The sequence below is a fragment of the Lutra lutra genome, chromosome 15 (assembly GCF_902655055.1).
Source record: "Lutra lutra chromosome 15, mLutLut1.2, whole genome shotgun sequence".
Lineage (NCBI taxonomy): Eukaryota > Metazoa > Chordata > Mammalia > Carnivora > Mustelidae > Lutra > Lutra lutra.
The window spans coordinates 24,077,093-24,091,578 of NC_062292.1; the positions used below are offsets into that span (position 1 = coordinate 24,077,093).

Below are 14,486 nucleotides of genomic sequence, written 5' to 3' on the forward strand. Positions count from 1 at the left end.
GAAAAGCTAGGTCTGGAAATATTTAAATGCAGGGAAGCAGGAAAGGAAAGAGGAAATTTGGTCATGTCCATGGGCATGGGACCATAGAGAACTACTAAGCAAGGGAGAGTCAAGTAATGATCAGATGATCAAGGTTAGAGCAGCAGTGAGATGGCTAGAGTGGGGACAGAGGTGCTGGAGGTCAGGAGATGAGTTAAAGTCTCTACTGTACGAGATGGAACTGGCTACATACATATTTTGAGGAGCTCAGCGCAAAACACAAGGGTCCTTGTTTGAAAAGCAGGAACTCAGGGCCATTAACAGTACTAAAACCAAAACTTTCCTTTCTTAAGCCATCTCTCTCTCCATCTGCTCCTGGTGTTTTTCATTTGCTATTTAATGTCATGCTCCCTCAGGCACCAGGGCAAGTGCAGACCTTTACAGGTGCCCAGGGCCCCTGCCCATGTGACTCAGTATGTGGGTGGCCCACTGGTTGCCAGGTTGCCCTTCCCGAGCCAATAAACCCAGGCGCAGGGTAGGGAAGTTGAGCCAGGCTTCTTCCCTTCCCACAGCTGCCTCTGCAACTCACTAGGTATCTGGCTTGGGGATGGGCAAAAGGCTTGCTCCAACTGAGTTGTGGTCTTTAGCCACCTGCCAGATACCAGTGAAGCTGACAAGCTGGAGCAAGGACAGTCCTGCCAAGTGCTGCCTTGCGGTGCCACAGAGCATGCAGGCTAACCCCTATCTTTTTTATGTGTGTAATAAAGGCCCATGCCAGGGTCAAAGAGTGACAGGTAGGGCTGAGTGAGGCAGATGGGAGGGGTTGGTTGGGGTTCTGGGGGTGGGGAGGTGGGCAGTATAGAATCCATCCCAGGGAGGCAACAGAGGTGGTGCCAGGCCTTGGCTCCAAGTCCCAGCACATGCTCCACTGTCCCATTAGACCATACTTATAGAACATGAATCCAAAGATGGAGCAATAAGAATCTTAGGATGGAAACCACAGAACATTAAACTCCATGCACAGGGCCTTTCTGAGTGTAGGTTCTGTGCACTGGTCTGATGCTCATGAAGCAGGTCCTGGTGCTGGTTCAGGGGAAGAATGTTCTAACAGGCAGGGATAATTGAAGTAAGTGGCAGTGGGGCTGGGAAACAGTTGGATGGATGAATTTGGAGAGAGGAGAAGAGAAGAAGATCTGGTAACTGAACTTGGGAGGAAAGAAAATACTATGGTTCTGGGAACTGAGGAAATTTGTTGTACTACAGAGTCAGAAATTCAGGGGGAAAAGATTTTGAGGAAAAACGTAAGTGAATACAGTTTGGGGCAAGAACTAAGTGTTAGTTGAATCCAGAGGACTGTTTGGAAGAAGATTCTCCAATAAAACAACATCACTTTCTATTTCCTGTTTTGTTGATCATTAATTTCATTACCATACAAAAAGTCAAGGAAAGGTCCTTCTAATACGCAGATCTCAGCATTAACCCATTAAACAAGCCCACATCTAAAACATCATACAAGGCTATAGAGGTTTCAAAGGTGGACTATATACAAAATGAAAAAAGTCAAGGAGTTTATTTAATAGACATGAACTTGTGGAAGAGATTATAATATAAAGTATACTAGATAAGATATGAATAGCTCAAGATGTAAAAATTTGCAAAAATTAAAAAATATTCATATATGTATATGACTGCCACAATTTTTTTCTTTTAAAACCAAATGTCATGCTTCCTATTTTGATATCTAGTAAAAATGTATGAAGCTACACAAGCTTCCTTGTAGCAGGCAAAATTATGGTAGTTTGCATAAAAATGCAAATATGTAAAGTATCACTAATGAGCACTTAAAAAAAACTTGTAGAAAATAAGTAGCCAATATATAACGAAATGCATTTTATTGTCCTTTTTCCTCCCCAAAATAGATTTCATTTAACTCAGTATATCTAAAATATTATCACTTCAACTTGTACTCAATATTAAGAAGTACTCAGATACTGTTTATGTTTTTTTCTCATTTTTTTAACAGCTTTATTAAAATATAATTCAGATACCACCAAACTCACTCTTAAAGTGTACACTTCAGTGGTTATTGTCTATTCAGAAAGGTGCATAACTGTCATAGTCTACTTTCAGAATATTTTCATCACTCCTCAAAGATATCCCATATGAATCAGCAGTCATTCTCTCTTCAACCCCTGGCAACCATTAATGTAGTTTCTCTCTCTATGGGTTTGCCTATTTCAGACATTTCACATAAATAGGATCCTATAATATGCAGCCTGTTGTGTCTGGCTTTATTCATTTGGTGTCATGTTTCCAAGGTTCTTCCATGTTGTACTGTGTGTCAGCTCTTCAGTCCTTCCTATGGGTGAACCGTGGAGCGAACACGTTTTGCACATCTATCCTTCTTCAGCAGATGGACATTGGGTTGTGTCCACTTTTTGGCTGGTACAGATAATGCTGCTAGGAACAATCATGTTCAAGATTTTGTATAAACACATGTTTTCAATTTTCCTGTATATATACCTAAAGGTAGAATTGCTAGGTCATATGGTAACTCTGTGTTTAATCTTTCGAGGAATTGTCAAGCTGTTTACAAAGTGGCTGCACCATTTTAAATTCCCTTCAGCAATACAGTAGGGTTCCAATTTTTCCATATACTTGTCAACAATTATTACATTCTCTCTTTTTGATTACAGTCATCCTAGTAGGTATGAAGTGGCATCTCAATGTGGTTTTGACCTGCGTTTCCCTAATGGCCAATGATGTTGACCACCTTTTCATGTGCATATTAGCCATTTGTACATCTTCTTTGGAGAAATATCTATTCAAATTCTTTTGGAACATTTTCTCTTAATAGCTATAAAAGTCTGACCAAAAAAACTGTAATGATATTACAATCAAAGGATAACCTGGGAATGAAGTTCTTTTAAAATGAAATTAATAGGTGCTTAATATAAAACATACCTTTAAAAATCCAGTGGAATGGTCCTGGCATTGGTTATAGAATTAATGGGCCTGAGCGTAGGGAGGCCCTCAGTGTTATTATTTACCAGCATTGCTCATACCCTGCTGAGTACAGGTACAGCTGAGAAGTACAAAAATACCTTCTTGTACAGCTAACACCAGCAAAACTGAGAAGTTGGCAAGGTTTCATTTCTCCATCTAGCTTCTTAAGTTTGGTGAAAGAGGAAAGCATCTAATATAGTTGTACTTAGAGGTTAACTACATGTTGCTTTAAGTGGACATTAGCCCTTGAAAACATTTATTTCTAATTGAAATCAAAGGTGTTAAGCCTCCACTCCCCCATTAAAGCAGAAGAAAACTATCTTTGCTTTGAGGAAGAGGGGTTTATAGTATACTCTCCATAAGAATGAGCTATAAGTGAGTTCATCTCATTCTCTCTCCCAAAGAGCCCTCTTGTCCTAGGCAGGATACATTGGTATCATCATTAGATAGCACTGCTGCAAACCTGTTTTAAGAATAACCATAGGTTGAGGACAGCTTCCATCATTCTTTTGATTCTTTTGAGTTGAGAATCTTGGCAATGTTCCCTGCCATGCATGTTCCCCTTTCTCCGGGTATTTGCTATCTCCTTTCTATCTCCCTTAAGGGGTCATATCTAACCTTGTTCATTTTTTCTCTGCTTCAGATTTTATATTTTCTAGGATATTTATTATTAAAAAATTAAAAATTATACCCCTTCTGATTAAAAAATTATTTAAAGGTATAATTAATATTTAATATCTTCAGACTCTACTTTTTCTTTTCTGAGAATCTTGTTTTTTATATTATTTTTATCTCTGGCAGTCCTATTTTGATAGACATATAATATGAATATATCCATATACTGTATATTCACATATACATGAATATAAATACACTCTCTGTTAAAAAGAGGTACCACAGCAGGGGGATCCTACTTTGGATTTTAACTCCATACAGACAGACAACAAAGAGAGGAAAAGTTGGGTATAGAATCTTTAAATAGCAGAGAACAGAACTTTTGAGGTCCACGAGTGCGGCTGCAAGGAGGAATACAGAAGTTGAAATGGTATATAGCACCTTGGCTGCTATGACTTCAAATTGATTATTTCACTCCTAAGACTGAGATTCTCAGGCTGGTCAGAGGTCACTATGCCACAATAGAGTATTCAGTAAATTTAGACTTGTCATCTGAACGGACGGTGTCGAACACTTGGAAGGACAACTAATATACAAGGCAGCATTTGTGGGCAATAACAGGCCACTGAAAAAAGAGTCACTTACTAGTTTCTTACACCAGACTTGAAGGTACAGAAGAAAGCACTGATGTCTGCTGGGAAGGCATGGACTCAAAGGGGTTCCTAATATATTAACCAACCATTTGGACAAATAGTTCTCAACCATGGGTATATGTCAGAATCACCTGGGAAGGTTTCAAAAAACACAAAATACAGGGTTCTAGTCCAGAGATTTTGGCTGAACTAGTCTGAGGTGGAGCCCAGGCATTAGTTTTGCTCGTTTGTTGTTTTTGGAGATGTTCCTTAGGTGATAGTTAGGTAGGGCCAGCGTTGAAAACCACTGGTTTTGACAACGAACGCTATTTGACCTTTATCAAGTGGGCATGAAGCTTTGTCTCTTTGTTTAACTTGGAAAAACAAAAATTTTATTGAAGATCTTACTGATCTTACTTATTCTATTCAAGACAGAGACCAATACCAACTGAGCCTCACATCTCAAAACTTAAGAAAGAATGTAACATTTCTTTTTACATAAGAATTTGACTTAGTCCATATTTATTCTTCCAAAGCTTTACTTTCCTAAAAACTACACAAAGTTTTTATCTTTTGACAGTCTTTTGTATCTACTCTATCTGATTGGGAATGCTCAGGTGTCACAGTGACAGGAACAAGAAGGGTTACAAAGGAGTAGTCAGCTACTGCCTTAGTTCAACTATGCTTTCTGGTTGTCTTGGCATATATTTTAGTGCCTGAATTCTTTCAGAGCCAAGCTCAAAGCTACTACAAACGAGGCAGCTGCGACTGCATTGTGTTACATTTACATGGAAGGCCAACTCAGACCATTGTGTTATGGAAATGAGAACACTGAGCCGAACACCTGGCCCGGAACACGAGCAGCTTTCTTTTAGCCAAAGCTAATTGATGGCACCGTCTAAGGAGCAGTGATATAAAAATCATAAATATCAATAGTCACTTTATAAATAGAACATTAAAGAAAGAAGCCTGTTCCAAAAGCTCAAGCAATGTGAAACAAATATATGCAATTACAAGGCGTGATCATTTTCCCTTTCTGAATTAAATTTAAGTACCTGGATAACTTTTATTAGTTTACTCCTTTCTTCCTAATCACCCCTGTAATATCATTTCAATATCGTTTTAACAATGGGTAAGACATGCAATGGATGTTTTACTTAAAGGAAAACACAAATATGACAACTGCAAAAAGCCTAGCAAGATGCTAAAGAAAAAAATGAAAAACAGCTTCTTTAAAAGAGGCAACAACTATTCAAATGACAAATGGTTCTTGAAGAAGCTAATAGTCAGAACTCAGATCTGCAAAAACATTGTGAACTTACACATACGTATGGCGCCTAAAAGGCTCAAATAAATATCCACAGAAACAAATCATTAAATAAAGAATTCTATCTAGTTTCATTCCCCAATATAAGTAGACACAGTATACACTATACACATAAAATACCATGGCCCTTAAAATCTCTCTTGGTTGAAGAAAAAAATGTAACTATTCAGCACAGGTATACTCATTTACTCCAAATGACTGCTTAGTGATGATTAAATGGTTTAACAATCCATTCGACTGAGATCTCATCAGTAATACCAAGAGAGTAAATGTGAGATACTCACTTGATTCTGGTCATTCAATAATTCATGCATATCTTATTCATTAAACAATTATTTGCCGAGTGCTTACTGTGCGCAAAGTACTGTGTTAGGCACTGAAGTAGCTACAAAGATGAGATATTTATTGTCTAATGAGTGACACAACCCACAAACAAACAATTGCAACTGGAATTAAGGTAAAGAAATATGGAATGAACAGAAGAAATAGAAAAACTACCCTGCAGATATCTGCTTTTCCTTACGGCTAGGATTAGATAAAAGTACAAATACACTGAAACGTTCTTAAAAACCAAGACCTTGCCTTACCACATGAGTTCCCTCTTACGCTTATTTTTTTTTTTAATGTATTGACTCTGCTGTCTACCACTGGCATAAAGATGGCTTAGACTAATTAAGAAATACACATGAATACACTGTTGTACTGATTATCCATTTAAGTTTTTTAAAATACACATTTTGGGAGATGAGATATACAAAGGTTTCGGGCTTCCCAGCTTTGGGTTCACTGCTGTAAGTTATTCCTTGGCTCCTTCCTGCCACATCCAGCAGTCCTCACGATATAAGCGACTCTTCCCCCCTGCTTCTCAAGCTAACCACTACTCTAGAGCTACCAGCAGGCTCAGCTGATAGCCTGGGGTGGGTGCTGGGCTGGGCTTCAGCTGAATGGCAGGCAGTCCCTGACCCATCACCCTGAGTTGGGATACTGACAGCAAGAGGAAAAGAGTCACTTGGGGAAAAGTTAAGTAATTTACCAATACTTCACAGTATTTATACAAATGGAGGTGGGAAAAGGCCCTTTTGGAGAGTCCATGACAAGCTCCTTTTTGGTTTAGTTTCTGAACCAAGATAAATATTTCAAAAAACCAGTCTCTAATGCTTGCCAAACTTAGTTAAGCTTGACAAACAAACATTCACAGTCTTGCCCCAACCTATCTCGCCATCCTCCTCTCTTGCCATTTTTGCCTACGTGCTTTTTGGCTCATGCCTCACTGAGCCCTTTTTATGTTCGCTGGGTGCCTCAGTCACTTCATGAAGTGTGTCCTTCTAAAATGCTAGTGCCCCAGCCTGCAATAGTCTTCTTCCTGTCAAGTATTTTCACGCAGCTTTTGAAACAGCTCAAATACTGGCTCCCCAGCAAAGCCTCAGCTTACACAATGCATTGTTAAAAATCTCTGTCACCATGCTTATCTACCTCCTTATGAATCTGGTCACTTTTCTGTCTCTTGCTACTAGACTAGAAAGGCTCTGGGAGTGGAAAATTCTGTTGTGTTCATTTTTGTTACCCCAGGACCTAGTGCCAACAGAGTTTCAATAATTGGTGGATCACTAATACTTTGCCCAGAGTAAGCACTCAGTAAGTGTGTCACTGTCAGTAATTTTAGTCAAGGCTTGCTAAAAACTATTCATCTGCTCTTTGGTATTTGCCTGCAAATGCAGCTGGGAAAAACGGGCCCATTTGGAGAGTCCACTGGGTAAGTAGTGAACCTGCTGTCCACCACGGTAAAGACACCTGAATCTTAGAACCACAAGAACTTGTGCTTAAATCCCACTTCTGCTCCTTTAGAAAGTTAACATGGATCATTTCCATGGAAACAATCATGTTAGTAACATGAGATACTGTGTAATAAACTTAGTTAAGTATCTCCAAGTTTGGTTCCTTTTTGTACTGCTTTCCCATATTCAGAGACTCTGTTGTGATATTAACTACAAAAATATTTTGTGTTGACATGAAAACTAGACATAATTCTTATTGGCATTACATTTAAGTAAGTCACATTAGCTACTGGTATTATATGGAAATTTAAAACATATAGTGTATTTCCACAGACATCCAAGTACTGCAGTGCCTCCTCTAGCTAGCATATTTTGGTTTCTTTTAAAAGAATATAAATTATTTATCCAGCATTATCATGGAATAAGGTATTTCACAAACCAGATTTTTCTGGGTAACAAGTTTTATAAGCACCACATATCTTCAAGGTTTAAAATATTCTCAATGGGTATGATCACACAATATTACACAGCTACACTTTAAAAAAAAAAAAAGCCCATGGGGCGCCTGGGTGGCTCAGTGGGTTAAGCCGCTGCCTTCGGCTCAGGTCATGATCCCAGGTCCTGGGTTCGAGCCCCACATTGGGCTTTCTGCTCAGCAGGGAGCCTGCTTCCTCCTCTCTCTCTGCCTGCCTCTCTGCTTACTTGTGATTTCTCTCTGTCAAATAAATAAATAAAATCTTTAAAAAAAAAAAAAAAAGCCCAGCACAAGAAATATAATTTCACTTCTTAATGATTGAGGATCATCATTATCAATGTCAATTATTGCACTCTGCACCATCCATCCTGTAATACAACGGTACTCTAAAGGATTACTGATAAACACTGGGCTATTTGCCTTTATCCTAAGTGGATTCAGATTGTTTTTATGACTCCTTACCTCTTATTTTCTCTGCCTCCTCCCTCAGCTCACTGTCATCTTTTGAAAAATTACAGTTAGTGTGTTCTGATGGTTATTTTTCAAATAATTATCTAGGTAAGGACTGGTTAAGTTCTCCTAGAGAGCTAAGTGCATGCACTTAGAGACTGCAGTTTGCCAGTTAGAGGCCCCTCTTTCCTACAATATTCCTAAACCATGAGGTGGCTGAGATTGTCAAAATAATAACAACTGAGAAAATGGTCTGTAAGTAGTGCTAGCGGTCATTGGTTTATTACTTTTACTAAAGGATAATTAGTTTTATTATTAAGGTAAACCTTAAATTAGCTATCAACTGTTTAAATATAAGTAAAAATTGTTGTTCTTAATTAATTCAAATTTAAAAAGCCCAGTCATGAACTTCAGATTCAATATAAGTACTTGAATGTACTATATTATAGAGGGGGATCTTTCTTCAGTTATTGACTTTTAAAAAAATTATATTTACTCTAGCATGATGGTATCAATATTTCAAATTCTAACTCAATCCTTTTCACCACTTTGTATAGATAGTCAGTTTCCCTATATTTGATTTCTGTTTCATTAGGAAAATAAGAAGGGGAAGGAAGAGAGGGAAAAAAAAAGTCTTTTTCATTCATTATTTTAAAAAAACCAACCAAACATTTAAGTGGGAAGCCATGTCTATGGAACAGAGAAACTCAGCAAAAGGGATGAAATCTGTTATTTTATAATTCCTGTCATAATTTGGTTAGAATATTAATCCAGTCTTGTTTCTGATCTTTAAAAATGAGAGAACTGGTAAACATTTGAAAGGTGTCATGGTAACAGATATCCACGAACTCTACAAGGCACTGAGATATAAGATATCAGTTCAACTTAAAAAGTCATCCAGGGGCACCTGGGTGGCTCAGTGGGTTAAAGCCTCTGCCTTCGGCTCGGGTCATGATCCCAGGGTCCTGCGATCGAGCCCGGTGTCCGGCTCTCTGCTCAGCAGGGAGCCTGCTTCCTCCTTTCTGTCCACCTGCCTCTCTGTCTACTTGTGATCTCTGTCTGCCAAATAAATGAATAAAATCTAAAAAATATATATCGGTTATCTATTAAAAAAATAAAAGAAAAGAAAAAGTCATACAACTAAAAAGAAGAAGTATTGGAACATACAAATAAAGAACACAACATATTAACTTAACTGAATTAAAACAAAATAATCTTTTTTTTCCCCAATAGAAAAGTCTACTTCTACTCTATACTGATTTCCATTGTACCTACAATAATGACCAACTTCATGGCAGTAATACTTTTCAAGTTTTAAAATAATAAATTTTAATAAAATGATTTAATTAGACAGTCTATTTCTTACTCAATAAACAAAGAAAACCGGTGGATTAAAATCTGGGTTACCCAGAGTTATATATCAAAAAGGCCCAAACCAGAACTGTAACTGGTGGTCAGCTGACCTGATCATTTATAGCCTTCCAAGCTCAGCATTCAGGATTTAATACTGATTCTTCGTACTGCCTCATCAGTGTAAGAAATATTTTAAACTGGGTTATTTCTTCCAGAGCATTTCTTAAGCTCTTAGATGGTGATCTAAAAGATGGCTTGAGGGGAGCACAAGCCAAGGTCTCAGGATTAGAACTCACAATTGTCTAATTCTCTGATAATCTGCTCTGCAACTTTAGGAGTCCCATCATTCACTGTTTACACTCCAGCTCAAGAAAAATAACACAAAAAAACAAAAAACTCCTTCCACTTGGGAAAAAAAAAATTCCACTAGCATCTTTATAGCACAGTGATAGGTTTTCGCTAGTAACTTGATAAAAGGGCATCCTGCAAAGATTTGCACTCTATAGTTCAGAGGACTTTGAATTTAACATATTTTGTTATATATTTTGGGAATTTCCCACAAGTAAAAATAATTACTCCCTAAAATCTAATAAGCCTCCTGCTGAAAGAAGTGGACATTAACCACTGTTTATCTATGTTGGTTAGTAACTCTGTCCTTTAACTTCAGTATTCTAAGGAAATTCTTGAGTAAAATGGTTTGATTCCCTAGTAACTATCTCTAACTCTAAGAAGAAAGGAGAGAAAAGTAAAATATCTTTTAGAGAAGAGGAGCACTTACTGGTACTTTGAAGGGTGAGGTATTTACAGTGTCCATGGAGTTGGGTTTCTCTGATGTACTGGTCCCTGAGATACTCCGTCTGCGGGGGGACCTTTCTGCCGGCACCTCTGGAAAAGAAGAAAGAAATGTCATGAAGAAACCAAAATTTAGGATCTTTGACTACATTGTACAATTAGTGAGGTTTTCTCCTCCCACAAAAAAAAAAAAAAATTAGTTTGCTTTAAAGGTACATTACATTCTATCTCCACATGATTTATCTCTTTATCTCTGTGGTATTCAAACTCTCAAGGCACTAGGGAGTCCTGGCCACACTTAAGAAATCTGTTTTAGCATGACAGATTATATCTGTGCACATATAAAAAGTAATTTTTTCTGTGCTCTGTCTAATATCTATAAATTCATTTACTATTGCTTTCTTACAGTGTATGAATCTATTTCCTTATTTGTCAGCAATATAGGAGTTAATAGAATCCAAAGACATTTTTGATATTCTTGGGAACAAAATACAGTCTTGTGTTGCATATGAATTGATGGTGTCTGCACAAAGGTCAAAGTTCAGTTCTGTGCAGCTAGGATGATTCACCGGCCCGCAGCCAAAGGGCCACCAGACGACTGAAAGCTGCTGCTAGGATAAAGTAACATATATGCCTATGCAGATATAAAAATAGATCAGCGTCTCCTTGTGCTGGCAAGATGACCTTACTAAAATCTTACTCTGGAATCCTAAATCTGTTCAAATGGACCTAACAAGCTTCGGATTTTGCAGATGAGGTGATATTTTCTCATTTAATTACTATACACTATATTCAGGTTACATTTAAACAATTTTTTCATAGAGTGATAAAAATATATGCATATATACATATGCACATACACACGCACACACAGATGATAGATATATACATGTTATACCTTTATCACAACTGCTTCCCATCTCCACTTCAACTGACAGACATATAGGAATCCAGCTTCTCAGATAACATTAGATAATCTCAACATGGACAAGGAAAAAAAAAACACATCCTAAAAAAAGTATTCTGTATTATCTTCCAGATCTTAAAAAATAAGGAGTAAATCGTGACTCCGGAGACTGACATTTTGATTCCTGCTGTTCTCCCTTTAAAAGATAGATGCAGTTTAAACTTCCATTTCTGGCCTCCTGGCCCCTGGGATCCGTGCTACTTCCACTTAAGAGAAAGCGTTTTTTCTCTCGCTCCCTCCCTGTGTCGTGCTCTTCCCCCTCCCTCGCTACAGCTTGCAGAGAGCAAGCGAGAAAGAAACACACAGGACTGCAGCTATTCAATCAATCGTTCCAACTGCACATCCTCATTAGTTACTTTCAGGCTATTAGCAGACGCCCAACCACTGCCTCCCCTCAGTTACAGAAAATTTCACTGTATTACACTAATCTGCAGCAAGATAAAACATTTACTGAAATTTATATTCAGCTAGTGCCAAAAGGACACCATTTTACACAGACCTAGTAAGGTACACAAATCAATCCCTCCCATGAAAATCCAATCGGAAGTGCTTACCCTATTACTATCTTTGCACGCTGGACACTGATTTCCTCTCCATGACTAAACATATCTTCTGTGTGACATCTTGACCCGTAAAACATAAGCCAAATTGCAACATTCCTAAGGACTGAGAGGTTGCCACCATAGCGTCTTATATGCCTGCAGTACAAGAAAGTCCCATGCTATCACTGTTATAAAATTACAACCAGTAACTGTCTCTCAACTTCTCTCTAAACCATCAGTGGTTAAATGAGCCTTAATGTACAAAGTCATTTTCAGAATCAGACACACACGACTTCTAAAAAAATGGCAGTATAATTAGCTAAAATTCACGGCAATGGCACAAAGCACCAAATTTAAACAAATCAGCTTTGCAAAGCACACGGAACAACAAGACCTTCAGACTTTAGGAACGTGACTTTAAAGAGTGATTATCCAAGTTAGGCATTCCTGCTGTATGGGGGCTGGCTGGTGGGGGAAGGGGCTGGTAAAGATAAAAGAAAATTTCATCCTTCCTCTGAAAATGACCTATAATTAGAAGATACATGAGATTGAATATTATAACATATTTTAATATCTGAATAACTGATGGAGAAACCAAACCAGGAGAAAATAAGTTCCATTAGCAAGAATAAAATGATCCAGTAAACAGTTTTCCTTAATTTGCAATGTTCTGGATAAGGGAAAAAATGGAAACTTATTTCCTCATTTTCTTTCAAATATCTAATTTTAGTTTTCAGGCATCTGAACTCACTAAATAAATATATTTCCATGCTTTTAACAATGTGAAATTACATTGGCTAAAATGAGCAGCCATATTTTAAACTCTAACAAATATGTTATTTGTTGTACTTCTCTTTATCTTTTAGAGTCTCTGCATCATGAAAAAAAAAATCACAGCTCTGGCATATCTTAAAGAATACCACTGGGTTCAAAAAGGAGAAATTAAATTTTTCTTGAAGTTTGAACAATTGCCACTAAGAGGGCAAAGCGGAAATAAGCTAACTAACTAATGATGAGAGGTCCACACTTCCTTTCTCAGCCCCCACAACAATGCAACTTAACTGAGAATGCACAAAAGGCCTTTGAATACTCAAGTTCTTTCATTTTCAGAAGATTCAGAACTATTTCAAAGTCGAAAAAAGAATATATACCCCAAGCACCAATGGCCACGTAGAACCAGGTAGCAGCCTCAGCAAGGACCAAATTAACAGCTCGCTGGATTAGCCACAGGGAAGCCTGCATATGAAACTGGTCCAGCTACCTTTAACTTTAAATCGCCGAGCAGAAAGGAAAGCTGCTACTATGCTCTTAAAGCCACATTTCTGCTGAGTTGGAAGGAAAATCTATACTGGTTCCAGTAGACCAAAATTAGACCGCTCTCTCCCTTGCCCCCTCTCATTCTACATATACCACATTATTTTCATCCGCTATAAAAATTATTGTTCTGTTCATGATCATAATATTTAATCACAGTCATTTTTAAATGTGCTCAGTCTCTAAGATTGAGACAGAGACCTTATAATATTGTTCCAGTAAAGGTCTGAAACTGTTTTGTTCACTTTCTCATCCTCTAAAAATATTTTTCATCTTCAGATTGAAGGGCAAAAAAAAAAGTTATGAAATATAAAAGCCTGGTTAAGTTTTAAATTTATTTCTTCATTTCCTGTGCCATTGGGTATGAACCAAGATGAAGTGACCACTTCTCTTAATAAGAGATAACCTGCAATACAGCTCCACATGGGACATAAATTGAACAAAGAGAACATGTGGATGCTTTTCTCAGCAGCTCTACCAATGATCTGTGTGATCTGGTGTAAGCTATCGCACCTTTTCTGCTCTGGTCTTCATTAATAAACTGGGTTATTCAGACCAACCAGAGATGAAGCCAAGATGAATGTGTTTATATGCTTTGGTGCAAAATTAGCTTTTCAGAAGAAAGGGGCTCTCTAAATCCAAAGTCTGGTATCATAACATCATTTATTCTACACAATACCTGTTTTCTTCCCTGTTCATGTGCCTTCTTTAGAAAGTGTGACAAAGAAATCGACAGTTGGAGCTTCACAGGGGCAAAGGCACTTTCGGTGGAGGACATGCTTGTTCAACAGGAGAAGTCAACCTCTGCCTTTAGAACCTAGTCGTTGTTTTATTCATGGCCTTAATTCACTTATTAGGAAGCAACTGTCAAAAAGTATCTCAAGGAGCGCAAACAAGTAGGACAGTGTAAGGGAGATGGAGAGGTGTAGTAATTTCATTACAGTAATTATAGTGAATGGGTAGTTGTGCTAAAGAGAGGAGATGTGGAAGTCATCCTGCAGGTTTAGTAGGGAAGAACACTACAGGCAGAGGGAAGCCAATATGAAGCTTCTAGGATGAAGGGCAGCATGGAGGCCAGTCGCACCGCGGTTAATAGGGACAAAGAGTAGAAGAAAGTCTGAGACTGGGGCAGGTGTGCTCAGGCCAGGTAGACTCTGTTGGCCTATATGTAAAGACTTGAGCTTTCTACTCTGAAGTGAAAAACGGCCTGGTCAAACAGATTTCACCAAAAGGTACAAATCACATAGAAACCTTATGGC

At 38.0% G+C, this 14,486-nt stretch overlaps 1 protein-coding gene across 1 annotated transcript in view; it reads right to left on the minus strand.

Moving 5' to 3' along the window:
* RASAL2 (RAS protein activator like 2) overlaps positions 1-14,486 on the minus strand; it is a 359,939-nt gene that overhangs the window by 78,452 nt on the left and 267,001 nt on the right. The window contains 1 exon segment of the mRNA XM_047703675.1: positions 10,391-10,497. Coding sequence (XP_047559631.1) covers positions 10,391-10,497 — 107 coding nt within the window.